The following is a 21068-nucleotide window of genomic DNA, read 5'->3' on the forward strand; positions in this document are numbered from 1 at the left end:
AAGAGACTTTTCGGGCGTTTTGAAACTTACATGGAGTTAGAGGGCCATGCATAATGCAAGGCGGAGTTCTCAGGATGTTTGGCCAGGCAGCTGGAGAGAGAGCGAACCTGCAAGACTATTTAATGCAGTACTTGCTGCAGCTGAATACATTAGAACGATGCAGAAATGTTTCCATTCCTTTGGGGATGCTAGCGCAGGAAGAAATGTTCACTGCAGCTGTACAAAGCTTGCCAAGCAAGGCCATTCTGAGATCTTATTTTCCTCATGAAGATGTTTTCCATTACCTAACATTTTGGATGCTTAAAGTTCAGCCCCTTCCTCATTTTGTGGCTTACAATTTTTTGGGGTAGTGTCAGGTGAGTCACTTTCTATTCCATTGCTGTAAAATGGGAATTCCTTAGAAAAGCCTTTTAAACTGTTTGCTGGCATAAAGATTTTTGAAGTAGAAAATATGTGAACACCAAGGGATAGCCATTAGTACATTTTCGAATGTTATTATTACTATTATTTTTCCAAATGTTCCTTATTGTACTGTCCAAACACCTTGGTCTGGGTTCTCCACAGACAACTAAAGAATTTAATAAACCCATTACAGTCATTAAAAAGAGTAAGGTAAGCCATGAGAAGCCTTCCAAGAGTAAGACAAGAGGGCTGTCATTCATGAAAGGTGGGCTTCTTTGGGGTCTGTAAAGGATGAATAAATGAATATAATTTCATCTGACAACACAGACAATGCCCATGAACCACGGGGATGAGAGTCAGATTATCTAGACACATGTTGGCAGTTCTTAAACACTCCCTGTGAAGTAATAAGTATTAGGTAAAGAATATTTTTACCCTTAAAATTGAGCTTGGAAGTTATTCTTTCCCTTCTTTTTTCATCTCCCTGATGTGAAATAGCCACTCCCTGTGATCACACACCTCTTTGTACAGGCCTCCCTGAAAAACTTATCAACTTATTTATAATTGTTTGTGTGTCTGTCTGAGAGGTCTGAAGGATAGTCACCATGTCTCATTCCTTTCTGTATTTCTAGTATCTGCCTGGGACAATGCCTGGTACAGAAAAGCTGCTCAAAGTATATTTGAGCAAAACTTTATCACTTGTTACCAAAACGGTTTCTATCAAATGAAAATACTTTTGGCCATAATATGATCTTGTCCCCTATAAAATGTTCAACTGAGATATTTCTCAGAGTTCAGAGTTAATGGGTACTTTTGTTCTCTCTGAACATTTACTTCATTCTGATAGCCAGAGTTATATGATATTCCTTGCCTTCTAGAAAGTGTAGTGGCTCAGAACACAACCTGGTGCTCAACTGGGTAAACTCATTTAATATTTGGCTTATTTGCCTTCCATTCCTTCTTTCACATCTTTTTTTAACCCTCTATTTGGATACTCTTATTTGTATTTGTCTTTTCCCCTAAGCCACCCAAGGGAAAGTACAGATTTTGTGGAGGTCTAAAGCATATTCAAATCTGGGAGCTCTCTTTGAGAAAAAGAATATTAACTTTAAAATATAAAATTAAAGATAAAATTTATTTTTTTAAGGTTAGAAGGATTCTGATGAGGAATCCTAAAACTCAAGCTTCATTAGGTTAAACCTCACCTCTGAAACAACCTCAAAAATACTTGGGAAAGATAAACAGATGATAGGTAGACAGACAGGAAGCACGATACCAGGTAGGCTAATTCAGAAAGAGTAATTTAAAAATGAAGAGCAGACAGGGAGTTAAGAAATAATCTCATCGAGCTTTTCATTTTAGAAAAGAGGAAACTGAATGCACAAAGAGAAGAAAGAGAGAGCCTTGCCCAAGTCAACACCTTTAAATTCAACATTGGAACAGTTAATTCCTAATCCTTGTCTGATTAGACACTGCTGAACTTGCACGGAGGAAATGAAGCACAGGTATGCATGAGTTTGAGAGGAAGGTTCTGCAATACATGGTATATGAGTTTAATACTCCTGCTTCTAGAATAGAAAATGCTCCTTCAGTCAGAGATACACACACACACGTTGAATAAGCCAAAGGGTTTCGTGTATCAAAAGAATGAGAAGGCACTTAGGGCTAGTCCTTCCTCAACTGTAGGCACTTATGGCTAGTCCTTCCTCAACTGGCCCTTCCACTCCTGTATTTAGTTTAATGTTTGTTTTAAAGGAATTTGCTACAATTAGGGGGATGAGAACTTAGTAGAATTATACAATCATTTTCTTCTTCCCGTTCTCCTCTTTCTCCTTCTCCTTCTCTTTCTGTTTTCAATTTTACTAACCCTCCCACCAAGTAAATGGCTAAAGGGGGCATAGTTAAGCAACATGATGGAGATCGCAAAAATAAACATCCTAATCTTCCAAAGCAGATTAATGCAGTGCTAAGAGTCATAACTCCTTCTGAGAATCAATGCAAAGTCGGCAGCTTTTCATCAAGAGGAAATCAGAAGGGACACAGATTTGGCATGCCTCAAAATGAGAGGAAATATTACCACTGTTGTGATAGATGGTTTGAAAAAAGCCCATCAAGTAGATGGCTAGATCTTCAGGGGAAGCCAGGCTGCGGCCATCGGGAGCTATAATTTCAAAAAACCCAGTTGAAGAAGAGGTGGGTGATGAGGAAGAAAACACTCTGCAGCCTCATTTGTATTCTGGGGGAATAATTTCCAATGTCCTTCCAGCCCTAATCCCTGGTCCCACTGTGTTGATAGGAGGCACAGTGAGTTGTCTGCCGGGAACTTGAAAGTAAAGGAAATAAGGTTGCCTTTATAGAATTATAGTGTGAAATCACCATATAAATGATCCAATCAAAGATAGCTAAAGTCATCTTACAACAGAAGGACCTGAGTGTATGTGATTGACTTGACATAGGTGACATCAACCTGATGTAGCCTATTGACAGATCTGAAGAATGGAAGAATGGCCAATCAGAAGGGGGAGGCCTAGAAAGGAGCAGTATCCCAAGGCATATGGTAGCACTGCTGGCCCAGCACTGTTTCAGGAAGAGGGAGGGGCAACCTGAAAGCTTTCAGTCCTGCAGTGTTCTGTTGGCATTAAGGAGGCTGACTCTGTGGCAGGATGGATGTGTCAGGATGTTTCAATCTCATGTTATTAGCATTAGAGTCATTTAAATTTCCTGATGCCATGCTCACCAAGCAACCTTCTGATTATTATCTGGCTCTGCAAGGAGTCTCAATTACAAGGGAGAGAATATACTGGTCATGAGGACTTAAATATTCTGAATACCATAACAGTTATTTCATATTCTACATGAATAAGCTGGGACCTGGACATAATTTATCTCCCTACATAGCTGTTATCTCCAAAAGGAGGATTTACACATCCGGCTGGGATGAGTCCATGTGTTAGATCTCAGTGAAATTATAATGACAATAGCATCTCATTCCATTGTGTGCTTACTATGTGTCTGCCTCTGTTCTAAATACCTTACATGCATTTGGGGCACCCGGGTGGCTTAGTTGGTTGAGTGCTGACTTCAGCTCAGGTGATGATCTCATAGTTTGTGAGTTCGAGTCCCGCTTTGGGCTCTGTGCTGATAGCTGAGAGCCTGAAGCCTGCTTGGGGTCTGTGTGTCCCTCTTTCTCTACCCCTCCCCCACTCGTGCTCTTTCTCTCTCTCTCAAAAATAAAATAAGAAACATTAAAAAATGTAAATACCTTACATGCATTAATCCATTTAATTTTGATGACAACATTATGAGGTCAACACTCAGGTTTATTCTATGGATGGGAGAAACTCAAAAACAAACAGCTTGCCTAAGATCATCTCTTAAGGAAACTGATTTGAATCCAGAGATCCAGGTTGCAGAGCTTGCACCTGTAACAACCACTCTATACCATCTCTTAATTTATTTTAGGTCCCTATCTCTTATCTCCAATCTTCAAACAACAACTCTGAAAATTAAAAGTTTTTTTTTTCTCCCAAATTTACCTCCAGCACAACATAACATGCTCTGAACTAATTTGGTGGTAAAACCTGAGTGAAAGGGGCATGAGGTGAGAATAATCAGAGGTTTGCTGCAGAAATATTACAATGTTTTCAAGTGGTGCTACCTCATATTGTGCTGTGAAAATGGTTATAATATATGTCTACAATATATGTATTACCTTTTAAAATCCCAACAGTTTTGAATTCCAAGTCATATTTGGTCCCATGAGCTTCAGATAAGGACTGTGTGGATTGATGGTTATACATGAATAATTTGGTATTCTGGTTTTGTATATTGGGCTGACAGCTTGGCATGCATATATATATATATATATATATATATATATATATATATACACACACACACACACACACACATACATATATATATGGCTCTGAGAGGAAAGTCCTCTCTTATTGTGCTGTAGAATCAGGGGTCTCAGCCTGAAAGGCTGGTGGGCAGAATCTGACAGTGCTCAAGTCAGTGAGGCCATGAATGACATTTGCGGAAGTCTGGGAAGCTCAGCCAGCCAATGTGCCATCTCTAGATGGTCAGATGGGTTATGAGTACCCTTGAAAAAAAATGAGTCTTTTCCCTGTTGTATTTCCTCCAAGATGGCTGGCTCTTCCTGTAGGAGATTGAAGACCTTTGTGTTAGAGCTGCTGAGCTGTGAAGACCATACATTCCAGGAGACAGGGGAAAATGGATGGGAGGTCAATGTACCGCATGCACATTACAGCCTTATTTAGGTTTTCTTAGTCATTCACAAAATAGTTAATTCCACAAGCATTTATAAAGGCCAGAAATACAGTATGGTACTGTTCTTAAATTGCTAACATTTTAGCTCCTGAAGTCATATAGACCTGAGTTTAAATCTTATTCAGTAAATCAGGACACTATAGATGCTGGAGAGGATGTGGAGAAACGGGAACCCTCTTGCACTGCTGGTGGGAATTAAAACTGGTGCAGCTGTTCTGGAAAACAGTGTGGAGGTTCCTCAAAAAACTAAAAATAGATCTACCCTACGACCCAGCAATAGCACTGCTAGGAATTTACCCAAGGGATATAGGAGTGCTAATGTATAGGGGCACTTGTACCCCAATGTTTATAGCAGCACTTTCAACAACAGCCAAATTATGGAAAGAGTCTAAATGTCCATTAACTGACAAATGGATAAAGATGTGGTTTACACATATAACGGAATACTATTTGGCAATGAGAAAGAATGAAATCTGGCCATTTGTAGCATTGTGGATGTAACTGGAGGGTATTATGATAAGTGAAATAAGTCAGGCAGAGAAAGACAGACACCATATGTTTTCACTCTTATGTGGATCCTGAGAAACTTAACAGAAGACCATGGAGGAGGGGAAGGGGGAAAAATGTTACAGAGAGGGAGGGAAGCAAACCATAAGAGACTCTTAAATACTGAGAACAAACTGAGGGTTGATGGGGGTGGGGGGAGGGGAAAGTGGGTGATGGGCATTGAGGAGGGCACCTGTTGGGACGAGCACTGGGTGTTGCATGGAAACCAATTTGAAAATAATTATATTTTTAAAAAGTAATAAATCTTGTTCTGTGACGTATTTGCTGTGTGACCTTGGAAAAACTTACTTAGTGATCTTTGTGTGCCTGTGCTTTCTTATCTGTCAGATGGAGATAAAAATAGCACACACCCCATGAGGATTGTTATAAGAATTTAATGCAAGAAAGCACTTCACAAACTATAAAAGCCTGGGGTAAACTTAATAAATAGAAGCTACCATTATTATTATTACAATCTTGGTCATAGAAAGTCAACCAACTGTAAGTGTACACACGTTATCAAAAATCTAGAGCGAAAAGAGCAGTTAATTTTGCGTGGGAGAATCTAGGTAGGCTTCACTGAGGAGTTGACATTGAGGAGCAGTTTTGAAAAAGGAGAATTAAAATAGAAAGTGAGAGAAAGGCAATTTGGAGAAAGGAATAAATTCAGTGTCCAGCATGTGGACTTTGAGATCTTCATAGACAGCTGGAAAAACCAGTGTGGATTCATTAGAGCAATTCTAGGCTGTAATTGGCTGATTACTATCAAACCAATAATACTAAGAGCTAAAACCACAGGAATAGACAGGAATTGTAAGGAAAAAAAACTGTAGACTGAGAAGAAGCAGGGGTGGGGAGCTTGAAAATTGAAAGCAAGGGCAGATGGGGAGTCTCTGAAGGCAAAGAAATAACAAACAGAAGTCTAGGAAGAGAAGTAGGAGAGACCAGGTTTAGAGAAGACTGACTTGTTTAAGCAGGTGTCAGAATGTGCATACCCCAGTGGAGAACAGAGGAAGTCATTAAACTTTAACCTGAGAAGCAATATAGTACAATGTGCAGTCCTTGGAGTCAAGATATATGTGGGTTCAAATCCTCCTGCTCACCGTGACTAGTCATGGAAACCTTAATACTCATCCTCAGTAGTCTGCAAAATCCATGTCTGTAAAATGAAACTAACAGCATCTACCTTATAAGAATGTTGTGAGTTAAGAATGAGCTAATGCATGTAAAGCACTTAGGAAATTGTCTGGATAATGACACACACATGTGTACACCTGGGAAAATATAAATTGGTCAATGTGAATTTAATACTAGAGAAAATAACAGAACGATCATCAAATTATTTTCCATTACTCAGAGGAGACCTAGATATTGTGTAACAATTCAAGTTGGATTTCTGAAAAAACAAATAATGTCAATGTCAGACCAATTTAATTTTCTTTCTTTGAAGAATATTAGACTGTGTAGGTAAGAAGAAAGTGAAAGATTGAATACAGTGGAAGTAGATGGGCTTTCTGTCTGTCTTCATGACATTTCTATCACTAGGCTGTAGAAATTGTTTAGTGCAGCAGATTCCCCCAAAGAGTGTTTTACAGAAAGTTATTAAATGTTCCATGAACAGTTAATTTTGGGAAACTAGGGGTAAAATAGGTTACTTTACTATAGGATTCTCAAGTTTTTAATAAGGTAATATGAATATCTTAAGAGTCAGTATAGTTTATAGCATTTTCCAAACTTATTTGACCATGGAATTCATTAAAGGGTCATAGAACACACTTTGGGAAGCAGAGGTGTGGATGGTATTGTACTATCTTTCTTACAGTTATAGTTCTTAAAAGTTAATTATTGAGTTTTTAGCATATATATGTAGAAAAATATTGTGTTATTCCACAGGGATCAGAAATTTAAAGATGTGGTACTTAATACTTTTATTCATGAGCTGGACAATAGCAATCAAGTGAATCATGATGAAGCATGAAGTTGGACAGAGTTGCCATCTACTTTGAAGACAGAAAAGAAATTTAAAGGACGCTGAGAATACTATCAAAAATAGAATGAAGATCAATGGGGAGAAGATGCCTTACAGAGAAAACATAAGCTTTGTAGAAAAACAAGGAAAACATTCTGATATATATATTTGGCTTTAAAAGACCAAGAAGAAAACACACTGGTCTTGAATAAAAAACATGGTGAATAAAAATATAATCACAAGAATTATTACTTCTGCCTCTACCAAGCCTATGGCAGTGAAAAGCATAGGGAAATGTGATGTGTCTCACAGATTATAGGGGTGGCTCTATTTTAGAATGTTGGGGATCTGTATTCTTCTCTTCTGGCTCTACATGCTCCTTACAAAAGTGGCCTTGGAGATGCTCCAGAATTCAGGACTTCCAAAGTCATAAAATTCCCAGCAAACTCCTGGTTTACAGTACCTCTGGGTGATGGGTTAATTGTCTGTGAATGGAGATCTTCTAATTTTCTAGTTTAATGAAGTTCTCTTAGTTCTTTTGCTGAGAGTGGACAGGAATTGACCTTCCTACTAAAAAATTACTCTGGGGGCACCTGCGTGGCTCAGTCAGTTAAGTGTCCAACTCTTGATTTCGGCTCAGGTCATGATCTTGTGGTTCATGAGTTCGAGCCCTGCATCAGGCTCTGTGCTGACAGTGCAGAGCCTGATTGGGATTCTCTCTGTCTCCCTCTCTCTCTCTGCCCTCCCCTGCTCTCACTCTCTATCTCTCAAAATAAATGAAAACTTAAAAATTATCCTGGCTGCTGACATTCTGCTAAATCAAGAGATTATCCAGATTGCATAGCCTTTCTAAGCCATTGAGGAGTTGATGTTGAGGGCTCAGAGATTGTAGCCACTCTTTTTTTACTTCTTAGGTTTTGTACTGTTGTATTAGGATATGACATATCCTAAGTGTTCCTCTTAAATAACTGATCTGTGATGCACCACCTAGAGTTGTGTGTGTGTGTGTGTGTGTGTGTGTGTGTGTGTGTGATGCACACAAAAGCACGTATGCATGTGTGTAAGAAAAAGCCGGTATGAATAAGAATCACAACAGTGCCAGAGTCTTGTGCTTGGCTGACATTTTCACACTAAAAAATTAGATGACTTCTAGGGCAAGCAACCCCATAAGAGACATGAAAATCTTATTATATGAAAAAGGATGATGATGTTAACCTGGAGAAGAAAAGAAACAGGGATCATATATTCTTTCACTACTTAAAGAGAAAAAAACCCACTGGAAATTAGGAGATAATATTGATATTAATAAATAAGTTTTATAACAATGAAACTGTCCAATAATGAACAAGCATGCCTTATGAAAAAAATTCCAAAATCAAAATTATTTTTGAACACTTATTTGGTGACAGGTGTTATGCTGAACACATTACACGCAGTAGGCCATTCAATTCTCTCAAAATCCCTATGAGGTAAGAACTGTTATTATTTTCACATTACAGGTGGGAAACAAGTGTTGGAGAGGTTAGTTTAACTTTTTCAAGGTCACACAGCTAGTGAATAGATAAACTGTATTTGATCCTGGAACCTGTGTACTAAACCACTGAATTGTTTATTTCCATCTTTGGACATTTTAAAGCACAGTCTGATGTATCAGAAATTTAATTTAAGGGGTTCTTTCCACTGTAAGGCTTTTCCATTGCAAGACTGAACCACTGCAGTCATCTCTAAAATCTTTCATTTAATTTCTGCATACTAAAGACTGAAAGAAACATTGACTTGAGCCCCCTTGGGCATTATGACCCCTGTCATCTTCCTACTGTAACAAAGATGGGGAAAAGTCTGCAAGTATAGAAAAGGCCAGTTGAAGACTAAGGGGTTGATAAGCGATAGAATCCACAAAGAAAATTGGAAGAGGTTGCATTCCTTTGGCCAGGGAGTAATTGGTGATCTTCTGCAATGTGCAAAAGATGATGGGTAGGTAAATCATGTCCATGGAGAATACAAGAAACCCATCACAGTGAGAAAGCTTGGCTAGCACAAGAAGCTCTTCCCAGTGAAAAGGTCTTGAAATAAACAAGACTTCGAAGCTCAGTTACAAGCAGAAGAAGTCATGTTAGAATAGCAACCAATGCCATTAGTAGCAGCCCACTCCAGCTGCCTTTCTGGTAGCCTTGTTAAGCTGGTCAGTCCTGAGGATGAGGTAGAAGGCTGGCAGGTGTCTGTGAACTTTCCTCTGTTCCATCTTGTCCCACTAAAGAAGCAGCAGACACCAAAAATGAAATCTGAGCCACTTTCATTTTGGGAAACCTTTAAAGTAAATATGACAAGTGTGGTGATAGGGACCCTTGGTAGGCAGCCACAGGGTCTCACAAACAAATAACCTTTTGATTCCTTCTGAATTCATGAGTCTATGGCCCTGAACAATTGAGGATGGCCAAAAGAGTCTCTGTGAATAAAATCACCTTGAAAAATCAACATTTCTGTTCAATAGAGTTTTATGTATTAATTTTAGGAGCTAGACTGTCAATTTTTCTTTAACCCAGAAAGAAACTGAATACCCTTACAAATAGGGATTTTTAAAAATCTTTTGAAGAATTTTTTTTCTGCCTCATAGAAATTTGATCATAATTTCATGCCCCCTTACTTCATGGCTTGTTTCTCGCTTCATTACTCTTACATTTAACTTGATAAGGTCCTGGTTCCTGTGATACTAGTTTTTAGATTTTGGTTTCTCACAGCTGCTGCTTTGAAGTACCTGATAACATTCTTAGCCTTGCACAGAGTGAGTGGCTTTTCAAGCCCTCATTCTCCCACTGCTCACTGTCCTGCTATTTCTGTTATTTCTCACTTACTAGGTATATTCTCAACCTCACCCCTCCTCTACTTTTGAAAGAGGGCAAACCTTTGGCTTTTACAGGTGGCTAATCGGTCCACCCATGGAATTGGGCAGTTTATTCTGAAAGTAATCATTTCTCTGCCTGAGCGTGTCAGAGTGTGTTTTCCTATGGATGTTCAGGGATTTTAGTGGGGCATACACATGAGTGGTAATGGGGCACCTGTTATGGTTCCTGTAAACACAGATAAGGCCGATGCTCTTTTCACATACACACAGACGTTCCTTAACTTAATGTAGCACCTGCAAGGCCTACAATCACACTCTGTGTCAAAAGGTGACTTTTGCTAACAGGATCCATGCCAAGCATGACCTCAACTGCTGGAATTTGGAAAAAGCCAATTATTTCACTGGGCATAGCTAAGGCTATGCTAAGATCAGACAGGGAAGCATCTTCTGGACAAAGCATCTCTCAGGTTACCCAGTAGGGGAAATGGGATTATAAACATTTAGAGAATTTCTGGAGTTGTTTATGGTTAAAATTAAGTTACCATTGGGAGTTTTGAACGCTGTCGTTATTTTAATTGGAAATTAATTTGGTGGAGAAAAACAAACATCTCCTGTTTCATCCACTTAGCAAAATTTCTCCTGATTTCCTTCATTTCCCAACACATTTGATGTGAATGTTGGAAGACTGAATTGAACAGATGAGCCAAGTGTGAAAATGTGCTTACAAGTGGTAAAATAGGGACTAGAGCTTCAGCTGCATTTTGAAGAGGAATGGGACAACGGTAAGAATAAAAACAAAAAAAGCACAATCGCAAGTGAAATTGAGCAGAACTCTCAGTTCATCTCATCGTGCACAAAATATGGTGTTACAGAGCAAAGCTACTCACAGGTATTTGCAGTGCCCTTGGGGATGGGGAGATAGGAGCCTGGACTCCAAGGCCGGCCCTGATAATTCTTCTTGCATTTCCCACAGTCTGGACCTGTAGTGTTGTGCTCACATTCACAGGTCAATTTGCTGTTGTCATACACACACACAGTGGCGTGGAGATTACATTTGCACCTAAAGAGAGGAGAAACAAGAGTTCATTGTTAAGTCAAGTTGGTGATCACAGAGGCTTTACCCATCTATCTCCTGGGTGGTAGTTCTCACACCCTGCTGTGCTTGGATACCCACAAGCTCTTGGCAAAATACAGATTTGGAGGCCCTACCCTCAGAATCTTTTCAACAAGTGCCCTTGGGGGAAGAGGTGGGGTTATGATACAGTCTGTCTCCTCCCACACTTTGAGGAATCCTAATACCAGTCAGTCTGTTCAATGGGGACCTGAATATGAGGTAAGACAACTGTGCTAAAAAATCAAGGGCTTTCCAACAGGTATCCAACTACTTAGGGAGCAGTTTTCCTATAATATTATCAAAACTATGACGATTTCATCTGGGTTTGAAGAACAATTTTATCTTCTGTTTTTCCTTAAATCAGAAAGGCAATCTTTCTTTGTTGAAAAGGAAATGTAACCATTAAGACAATTTGCTATTCAGACCATTTTATAGACCCAAGGAGGTCATAATAAGATATTCATATTCCGGGCTCAAAAATGACCTTACCCCAGATCCAAAGTTTTCTCACCAAGGCTTCTACCCAATCTGAGTAGTCCTTAGATTCCTCCCTCACAGCAAATAAGACAATTACAAAGTTCTCTCAGGAATGGTTCAAATGACTCAGAAAAAAAATGCTTAGAGGCCTAGAAAACAAAAACCTATATGTGGCTGGGTTATTGCCTTTGGTGCCTATGAATAAAACTGTGATCTATGAGAGGCCACAATGAAATATGCAATTTCCACAAAAATGCATCCCCCTATCCAAAATCCTGGACTGTAAAATTGCAAAGGCCAACTGGATATTTGTTGAGGTAGCAGATTATAAATTGTAACTTCTCAAGCACAGGTCGCATCCTGTGGAAAAGTAAAACCTAGGTTGACAGGATGACCATGGCCAGAGGCCAGAATAGTGTATGCAGGACGCCATGCATCCACGCAAAGGGGAGAGCTAGGACACCCAAGCTGAAGGATAAAGGGTCAAGGTATGTCAGAGTCAGAATCGGGAAAATGTAATTTGTGTGTGTGTGTGTGTGTGTGTGTGTGTGTGTGTGTGAATTTTTAAATGAGTCTGGCCTCTCCCAAGAAGTAGGACAAAAATATAGAAAGCCAAATTTCATAAAGACAAAGAAATATTGTCGTGCTTTACATTTGTTTTCCTTTGTGGAAAGTGTCATGAATTAGAAAAGGTAACAGTAGTCTTTCTTAGGTAGGAAAATAAGGTTCTTTAAGAACTGATGTGGGTTTCTATGTTGTCTGTACAGCAACATCCAAGGTTCTCCCTTGTGCACTGATGATCTGTTTGGTAGGCTGGCCCACACTTATGGCAAGGAAGCAAAGGAATGGCTAAGACCATTACTGAGAGCTGTTGGGTTCTCTTCTAACCAAAAGGCGTGGCCCCTAAAGCAATGCCCACCCTGCCCCCCTCCCTCAAACCTCCCTGGGTAAAGACCACACCTCAGCTTCCTCAGGGGTCTAGCACAATTCGTAATACTTGTAGCTACACTCTGCCTTCTGTATACTTATAAATTGTAGTAAATTGAAAGGCTGCTGTTTAAACAATACCTCTTCAACTTAGATACATAAACAAAACCTTTAAAATTAACATGTATGCAGTCTCATAAAAAGATAAGAGAAAAATAATTCGGTTAAGTGAAATAGTGTTTAATTATGAGCTAGGTCTTACAGCAATCTCCTCTATGCAGGGAGGGAGTCAATTGTGCCAAGTTGTATATGGAAGGATCTTTATCCATCAACATTAGCACCTTTATTTATGGGTGTGTTTGTATATATGGAAGATGTTAGAAACCTAAGTGATAGAAGCACCAGCTTATACTGATTTAGCACCCTATCTGGTGTTAAAAATTCCAAATGGGGAAAAGAATAATGTGACCCCAAAGGATATGCTGGTTTCATGTAGGAAGACCAAGAATACAAGAAGTAATTGTAGGTTGGATTAAATGTCTTGTAACTGTTAATGCCTTCATATACTTGTAGTCACTTTCTGTGTTACAGGCAATTTCCATTCTAAAGACCTTATATTTGCTGAGAAAATATTCTTTGAATAACAAAAGAAGGTGAAAGAGGAACGGATAAATGTTTAATCTTATTTCTCTCAGATTTCTTTCAATTAATGGTTCATCCTCACCTGTCCAAAAGCTAATCATTCAAAGGCTCAACTCAATTCAAACTCTTCCCAATCACCTATGCTACCAGTGTAGGCACCCTGAGCTCTATTCTTCTGATCCCCTTAAATGCTTCTGTGTATTTGGTTTTGTCAGTTGTTCCTTAAGGCTCTTTGAGCTTTTAAAATGTTGACTCATTGCACAAATCTCTCCCATCTTAAGCGGGGGTGGGTGGGGGGTGGGGGGGTGGATATCTATCCTGTACTTCTTTTCTACCTTGTCTTCATTTCCAGCTACTTCTTTAACAATCTCCTCTCCCTTCTTGAGTTTCCTGTACTTGAATTTTCCATTTTCTCATCTCCCACTCACTCTCACCACCACAACCTCTCTTGCCATGACCTCCTTGTTGAAAATCCAATGGATACTTCTCTTTACCTCATTTGACCACCCAAGGGTATTTGAATCTCTCCCTTTGATTGAGGTATTGACTACTCCCTTTCTCCTGATACTTTGTCCTCACTGGATTCTCAAGTGCATTTTCAGAACCTTCTTCTGTGTGTTCTTTTTATATGCTGTTCTTGGGGTTCTGGCTCAGAACCATCAGCCTAAGTGAGTCTTTTCAGACACTCTTACAAAAGGCCGTCCCTTCAATTTCCTCTGTGGTCCTTAACTACCTTTGGGTTACAGCAAACTTGCATTCTAAAACAAACTTCCATAATCTTCCCCACCCTGAAATAATAAGCACATGAAAGATAAGCTTTAACATTTGAAAACATTTTAGGAGATTCAGAGATTCTTTGTTACCCACAGAGATTGATAGAACCCTTCCCTCCACTAATTACTAGGTGAAGATTACCTGATTGACATATTGATAAATTCTGGATCTATCATGGATCTCTCTCCTGGGCATGTCAAACTCCACAGATCCTGAACTGAAGTCTGAGCCTCTCTTCCCCACTGACTCCTCCTTCTGAGATGTCTGTCTCAGTAAACTGCATCACCTTTGAGGCAGTTGGTTAAGAATGCCTCTCTTCCTTTCCTATCACATCTAAGTTGTCATTGCTCCATCTCTCACCAAATTCTGGAATTCCTTCCTCTTTGATAACTCTCAAATACACATGGTTCCAGCCACCCATTGTCACTGCCCTAGTTAAGCTTGTCATCATCTCTGATCTGCTTTATTACAATGGCTTCTCAACAGACCTTACTGCCTCCAGTCATGCTCCTCTCTAGCCCAGTCTCAACACAACAGTCAAAATAATCCTTTACACAAAAATATTGGGGTCACTGTGGCTTAGAACCATTTAAAGACTTGTCACTATTCTCAGAATAGAGTCCAAACTCTGTCATGTGGCCTCCAAGTCCCTTTGAAGTTGGTGTCTTCTCCCTTCTCTAGATTCATCTGCACTGCCAGCAACACTACTTAGTTTTTCAAACTTTGCCTTCAGGTAATCTTATAAGCTGTTCCTTCTGCTTGCAACATTCTGCTCTACCATTTCTATTCCTTTCATCTGCAAAATTCTTACCATTCAGGTGTCAACTTGGAAATTTCCGTGTCTGGCTGCTAACTGACATTCAAAAAACATCTGCTGGTCAATTATCTGAGTGCTTCTCTGACCCACCAGAATACCTTTCCCATGTGCTCCTGGGACACTGGGTCAGGCCAGTCACATGATAAAGCCCACACTATCTCTGCCTTGCTGCATTCTCATAGTTTCTTCTTCTAGCATGTTTACTAGAGTAAACTCCTGGAGGCAGCAGTCATGTTTGCCTTATTTATTGCAACATCCCCAGCACATGTCAAGGTGCTTGGCACGTAGTAAGTACTTAAAAAAAAAAAAAAATATATATATATATATATATATATATATATATATATTTGACAGATAAACAAATGATTGTTAAACAAGTAAACTCTCTGAAAGCAGGAACTTCATGGGTCTTTTCTACTATGTCTAGCACGGTAATGGACTAAAAACAGAATTAATAGTATTGTAATAAATCAAAAACTCCTTGACATGTGCTCAAAACTACCACATGCCCTTATCATTGGTTTACATAACTAACCTCATAATGGGCAAAGAGAACTCTATAAAATTGGTAAGACCTTGTAAACACTATTCAAACTCCAGCTAATTTGCCAAATGCTGGAAACCTAACACAAGAAAAAAAAAGCCCGAAAATAAATGCCTCAAAGACTCAGGAAAACAACACAGTTTAGAGGAAAAAGAACAAGATAAAACAAAAACAAAGCATTTGTGTAGCATAATTATTCTGGAATGTTCATCTTTTGGCTTCAACTTCTCATGGAAGAATGGCCACCTGGTTCAGGTTCAAGTTTGGCAATCTTGCTTGAGTTCTGGCAAAAACTGGAACTTGTCCAGTATTCATTCTGCTGACCTAGCCTAGCTTCTGGACTGTGTTTCCTCCATCCTGGTGATGACTGTTGTACCTGGGCAGCACAGGTGAAAGTGGACATTGAGGTACCACAACACTGGCTGGTATTTGAAAATGATTCTCTTTCCTTCTCTACAGCTTGGTTTATTTGCATCAGCCCATTCCAACCAGCCACTAAGATTCTTTATTTAGAGCCCCTGCCAGAGTATCTTTTCCTCCAGCAGAAAAAAAAGAAGAAATGGATGTCACAACGCCAGGAAATTGCTCTCAATTCCTGGGAATATGACCTCCAGCCTTGTGATGGGATGGAGGTCAGATTTCCAGGGCAACCACTTGTCTCTGACAGATTCATTATCTATTTCCATGGTCATCCAGCTCCCACGTCTACCATTACATCAGGCAGGGAAGGAGCTGTACAAATGGAGACCTAACAGGCTTTGCTAACAGTGAAATATCTGATGTTCTGGAGAGCTAAAACCTATTCACTGATTCTGTTTACACACATAGAACTCACACCAAGACACTCTAGATGGAATTGACTTGCTTGTACCTCAAAGATCCACTTGTGCATAAGTGACAAACTACATACACTGTCAAATAAAGGCATTGCTAAGACGGACTTACAAAAAAAGCGAGCTCTGTTCTTTGATGCGAGTGATGAAAACCAGTGTATTCTTGCTTTCAACCAGGTCTGCACTTCCTGTATTTTAGTGACCAGCTGTCATGAGTCAATTTAATCCTGCTTATAAAAAGGCTCCAACATTTAGATGTGTGCCACCTGCCAGTAGGTACGAAAAACCCATACAGTCTGCCTGGTTTTTTTTTTCAAGATAATTTAATATATTTATTCTGGGAAACATGTTATCCACCAGAATTTCCTGTGAGTTAGAGATCTATATATATAATCTATCACTAGTGTTTCAAATAGAGGCACCAAGACACAGAAGTTTGAAACTGGCCCTTTCTGAAGCAAAACAGGAAGGAAAGCCAGGCTTGCTGCTTTGCAGGTCAGGGATTTGACTACTTTTGTGCCAGAGGAGGATTCACCATGAAGCGAATGAAGTTTAGCATCACGGCCTTTTCAGGGCCTTAAGGAGGACCCTAGCAATGCTCTCATGTGGTCATGTGCTTTTGTATAATTTTCACAAATAAGATATTTTTGCATTTTTTAAGTAGTGAAGGCTTTCCCTTAATGAGAGCACCCTTCCATTCCCAAAGGTTGTAAATTTTGGGCATGACAAAACCTGGCTCAGTCTCTGGTTGCACCCTCTGGCTTGGATTGGCAGCAGCCACACAAATGCTTCTAGAAAATGAGTTCGCACAAACACTGGAGCTTTGAAGATGTCTTTTTCAAAAGGTGATAAATTACAAAATGCCTTTCACATATTTTTTATGCCTCTGCAGCCCCTTGACCTTTCTCTTTTCACTTTGACACATGAATTGTTGGTTTCTACCTCAACAGATTATTTGAAATAGGAGACCCGCAGCAACATAATTTAGAAATTATGAGTTATTGATTATTAAGTCAGATAGCCTGGGTTCAAATCCCACCTTTGCCACTTGTGAGGCCATTGGATAAATGACTTCACAAACACACACGTAAACAGAACGTGTGGAATACTTCCAAGTAGCGGGAACGGTGCTAAGCATTTTTTTTTGTATAGTTCACACGGACCTCACAATAATACTGCGGGATTGGCATTAATTATAGATGATGTATTTGCATATTGACCAGCTAAGAAACCAAACCCATCTCTCTAGCTAGAATGAGACAGAACAGAGATTTAGACTGTGGGCAGCCGGCCTCCAGAACTCTGCTCTTACCACCAAAAGTGGAAGGCTGTCTAAGTATGGCTAGGTCTCAGCTGCCTCGTCTGTAAAACAGACACAATAAATGGATGTGTTTCAAAGAACGGTTTTGGGTATTGAATAGATAATGTATGCGTGCCTTTAGGATAATGTCTGACACAAAATTCTTAATAAATGTTATTACTTCTATAGTCACTACTGCTACTACCACGACTGAAATGGGCTTATTCATTCTGTAAGACTTAATTAATAACATATTCTTGGGTAGCACCATGAGAGGGCCCATGGGATTCAAAACCAGAAGATGACAAAGAGTCCTAATGTCCAAGAACATACAATTTTTGAGTAAATAAGATGAAATACACATAGACTACAAACCTTCAAGAGGGCAATACCGAGAATGCCAGGGACCATGGGAACAAGCCCCAGGTGAAAAACATTATATACCTGGGGCATTTCATGTTGACTATTATTGCTAAGCTGCTTCTCTTACAGTGCAGAACCGGGATGCAGACTAGTATACAAGGCTGACTTAAAAACAACAGCCATAGCTATGTCCTATTGGCACAGAAACAAACAGGAGCCACAAGCCTGAAAGACCCCAGCTCCAAAAGACACCAATAAACTGTCTTAGTTGCTTGCCAAAATCAACCAGTCAGGACAAGGCACTTTTCTATCCTTTATTAGCATAATGGACCTGGCAACTTTCAGGGGACTTTATATAAGCAGGGCCTCCCCTTTGTTTGGAGAAGCCAGCCTAACTCCTGTGTGTTCGTGATGTGTCTCCTTCCAGCTAGAGCTATAGCCCCAATAGAGCCTTGCCTGTGCCTTGGTCTGGCCTCATTTCTACCGTTGTGGGGCCCAAGATCTGGACTCCAGTAACAATGCTTGATCTAATCATGACAATATAGGAAAGTAGGGTAGTAACACTCACTTGTCCCTCCACTGATAATGCTGTATTTGCACAAAACAGAGGGACAGCCCCTAACGCTGAAGGCGGGTAGAAGAAAAAAAACAACACTTAACCACGTCCTAATATAGATCTGGAACTGTGATAGATGCCTTATGTATGTTATTTCACCTCCTCCTCATTACCACTGGGAGAAGGAAGTATAAGTATCTGTAATTTACAGATGTGGAAAGTGTGGTGAAGAGCAGTTAAGTGATTTGCTCAAAGAAGCACTTCTGGTAAGTGGTAGTCAAGAGTCAATTCCAAAGGCCAGGTTTGAGCTAGGACATCAGTCTATTTGAGGCAGAAGAAAGCAAATTGGTTTGTAGAAGGAGAATTAGACTCATGGTTCCCAACAGCGATATTAATACTTCTACTAACACTTGCTACCTAAATTGAGGTCCCTGGATCAGCAGTTTCAGGATCACCTGAGGGCTTGTTAAAAATCTCAGGCTTTTCCCAGACTTGCTGAAGAAGAATCTGCATTTTAACCAGATGGCCAGGTGATTTATATGTAGAGTAAGGGCTAGAAGCACTGCTGAGTCACCAGTGTGTCAAAATCCTGGTGAACAGGGGTGCCTGGGTGGCTCAGTCGGTTAGGCGTCCGACTTCGCTCAGGTCATGATCTCACGGTCCGTGAGTTCGAGCCCCGCGTCGGGCTCTGTGCTGACAGCACAGAGCCTGGAGCCTGCTTCAGATTCTGTGTCTCCCTCTCTGTCTGACCCTCCCCCGTTCATGCTCTGTCTCTCTCTGTCTTAAAAATAAATAAACATTAAAAAAAAATTAAAAAAAAAATCCTGGTGAACAGGAAAACTAAAATCATGGGTGTGATCCATATACAAACCTTACTTCTGCCTATATTCTGTTGGGCAGTCTTTGGCCTAAAATCTGAGTAGTACTAAGGTGCTAGCTGTACTCACAAACTGAATTGACCATTTTTGTTTGTGAATTCTGTCAAGGCTATCAATCTGCAGATTCATATATCACGGAATACTTAAATAATTCAACTATATTAAAAACTGTTTATACTTACTAATCAAAATCGTATTTCTATCCAGAATATATAAGGAGCTCTTACAACTTGAATAATAAAACGACAAAAAAAAAAGTTAGAAAACGTGTAAAGGATCTGAATAGATAGGTCTCCAAAGAAGATTTATACAAATGGCCAATAAGCACAGGAAAAAATGCTCAACACCATTAGTCATTAGGGAAGTGTACATTAAAACCACAATGAGTTACCACTTCACATCCACTAGGATGGTTATAATTTAAAAAGATGGTAAACACTGATGATGATGTTGGTAGGAATGTAAACTATAAAAAAATTTTAATGTTTATTTTTGAAAGAGAGAGAGAGAGAGAGAGCAGGGAGGTGCAGAGAGAGAGGGAGACACAGAATCCGAAGCAGGCTCCAGGCTTTGAGCCATCAGCACAAAGCCTGACATGGGGCTCAAACCCACAAACTGTGAGATTATGACCTAAGCCAAAGTCCGACGCTTAACCGACAGAGCCACCCAGGCGCCCTGGAATGTAAACTTTTTTAGCCGCTTTGGAAAACAATATGGCAGTTCCTCAGAAAGGTAAACATAAAGTTATCATAGGATCCAACAATTCCACTTCTAGGTATTTACCCAAGAAAATTGAATACATGCCCACAAAAAACCCTGTACACAAATGTTCATAGCAGCATTATTCATAATAGTCAAAAAGTGAAAACAATCCAAACATCCATCAACTGATGAACGGAGAAAGAGGATGTAGTATATCCATATAATGGAATATTATTTGGGAGGAAAAAAAAGGAATGAAGTACTGGTACATGTTACAATATGGAAAAAACCTTGAATACATAATGCTAAATCAAAGAAGCCAGACACAGAAAGCCACAAAATGTATGTTTACTTTTGTATGAAATACTCAGAATAGGCAAATCTATACAGATAGAAAGTAGATAAGTGGTTTCCAGGAGCTGGGGGAGGGGCATACTGACAGTGACTGCTGATGGATGGGGTTTTCTTTTAGATTGATGGTAGTGTTCAGGAACTCAATAATGGTGAGCGTTGTACAACTTTTTGAATATACGAAAAACCACTGAATTGTACATTAAATAAATGAAAAAGTAAACTAAAAAAATATGGTATTTGTCCACAGAGATGGCAGAAAAACGGTGGATAAGAGTTTGGGCTCTGAGGTCAAGTAGTCTGGCTTTAGCTGGAACTTAGGCAAGTTCCTTAAGCTCATTTTATTCCTCTGTAAAATGAGGATAATTAAAATACCTACCTTAGGGGTTGTGGGGGCCTTAAATTATAGATTACAATACAGCAGAGACTGCTAATTGATGTATCTTTTCTTTTTCCATACCACTACAGTGTTAGCTGGGTGCACAGTCACACGTATTAAGACTATGTTTCCCAGTACCTCCTCTAGCTAGGTGCGGCCATGTGACTATGTCCCACCATTGGCATATTAGTGGGAGTGATGTCTGTGTGTGACATTCCTGTTGGACTACACTCCTTCCTCCATTTCTAATTTACTTCATGGAACACGAATGTAGCGTTGATCCACTTTGGACAACATGGACCATGGCAGTAACCATGACTAGTGGAACCTGGGGCCTCAGGCAGCCTTCACTGCGGTCA

General features: G+C 39.7%; 1 protein-coding gene across 12 annotated transcripts in view; it reads right to left on the reverse strand.

The window, feature by feature from the left end:
• Window positions 1-21068, reverse strand: part of NTNG1 (netrin G1) — a 333701-nt gene that overhangs the window by 73822 nt on the left and 238811 nt on the right. For all 12 annotated transcript variants that reach the window (XM_019457677.2, XM_019457687.2, XM_019457683.2 and 9 more), the window contains one exon: window positions 10940-11112. In XM_019457677.2, the coding sequence (XP_019313222.1) occupies window positions 10940-11112 (173 nt within the window). The remainder of the gene's footprint in view (window positions 1-10939; window positions 11113-21068) is intronic.

Source organism: Panthera pardus, unplaced genomic scaffold (assembly GCF_024362965.1).
Source record: "Panthera pardus isolate Hobbes unplaced genomic scaffold, ASM2436296v1 HiC_scaffold_11, whole genome shotgun sequence".
Classification (NCBI taxonomy): domain Eukaryota; kingdom Metazoa; phylum Chordata; class Mammalia; order Carnivora; family Felidae; genus Panthera; species Panthera pardus.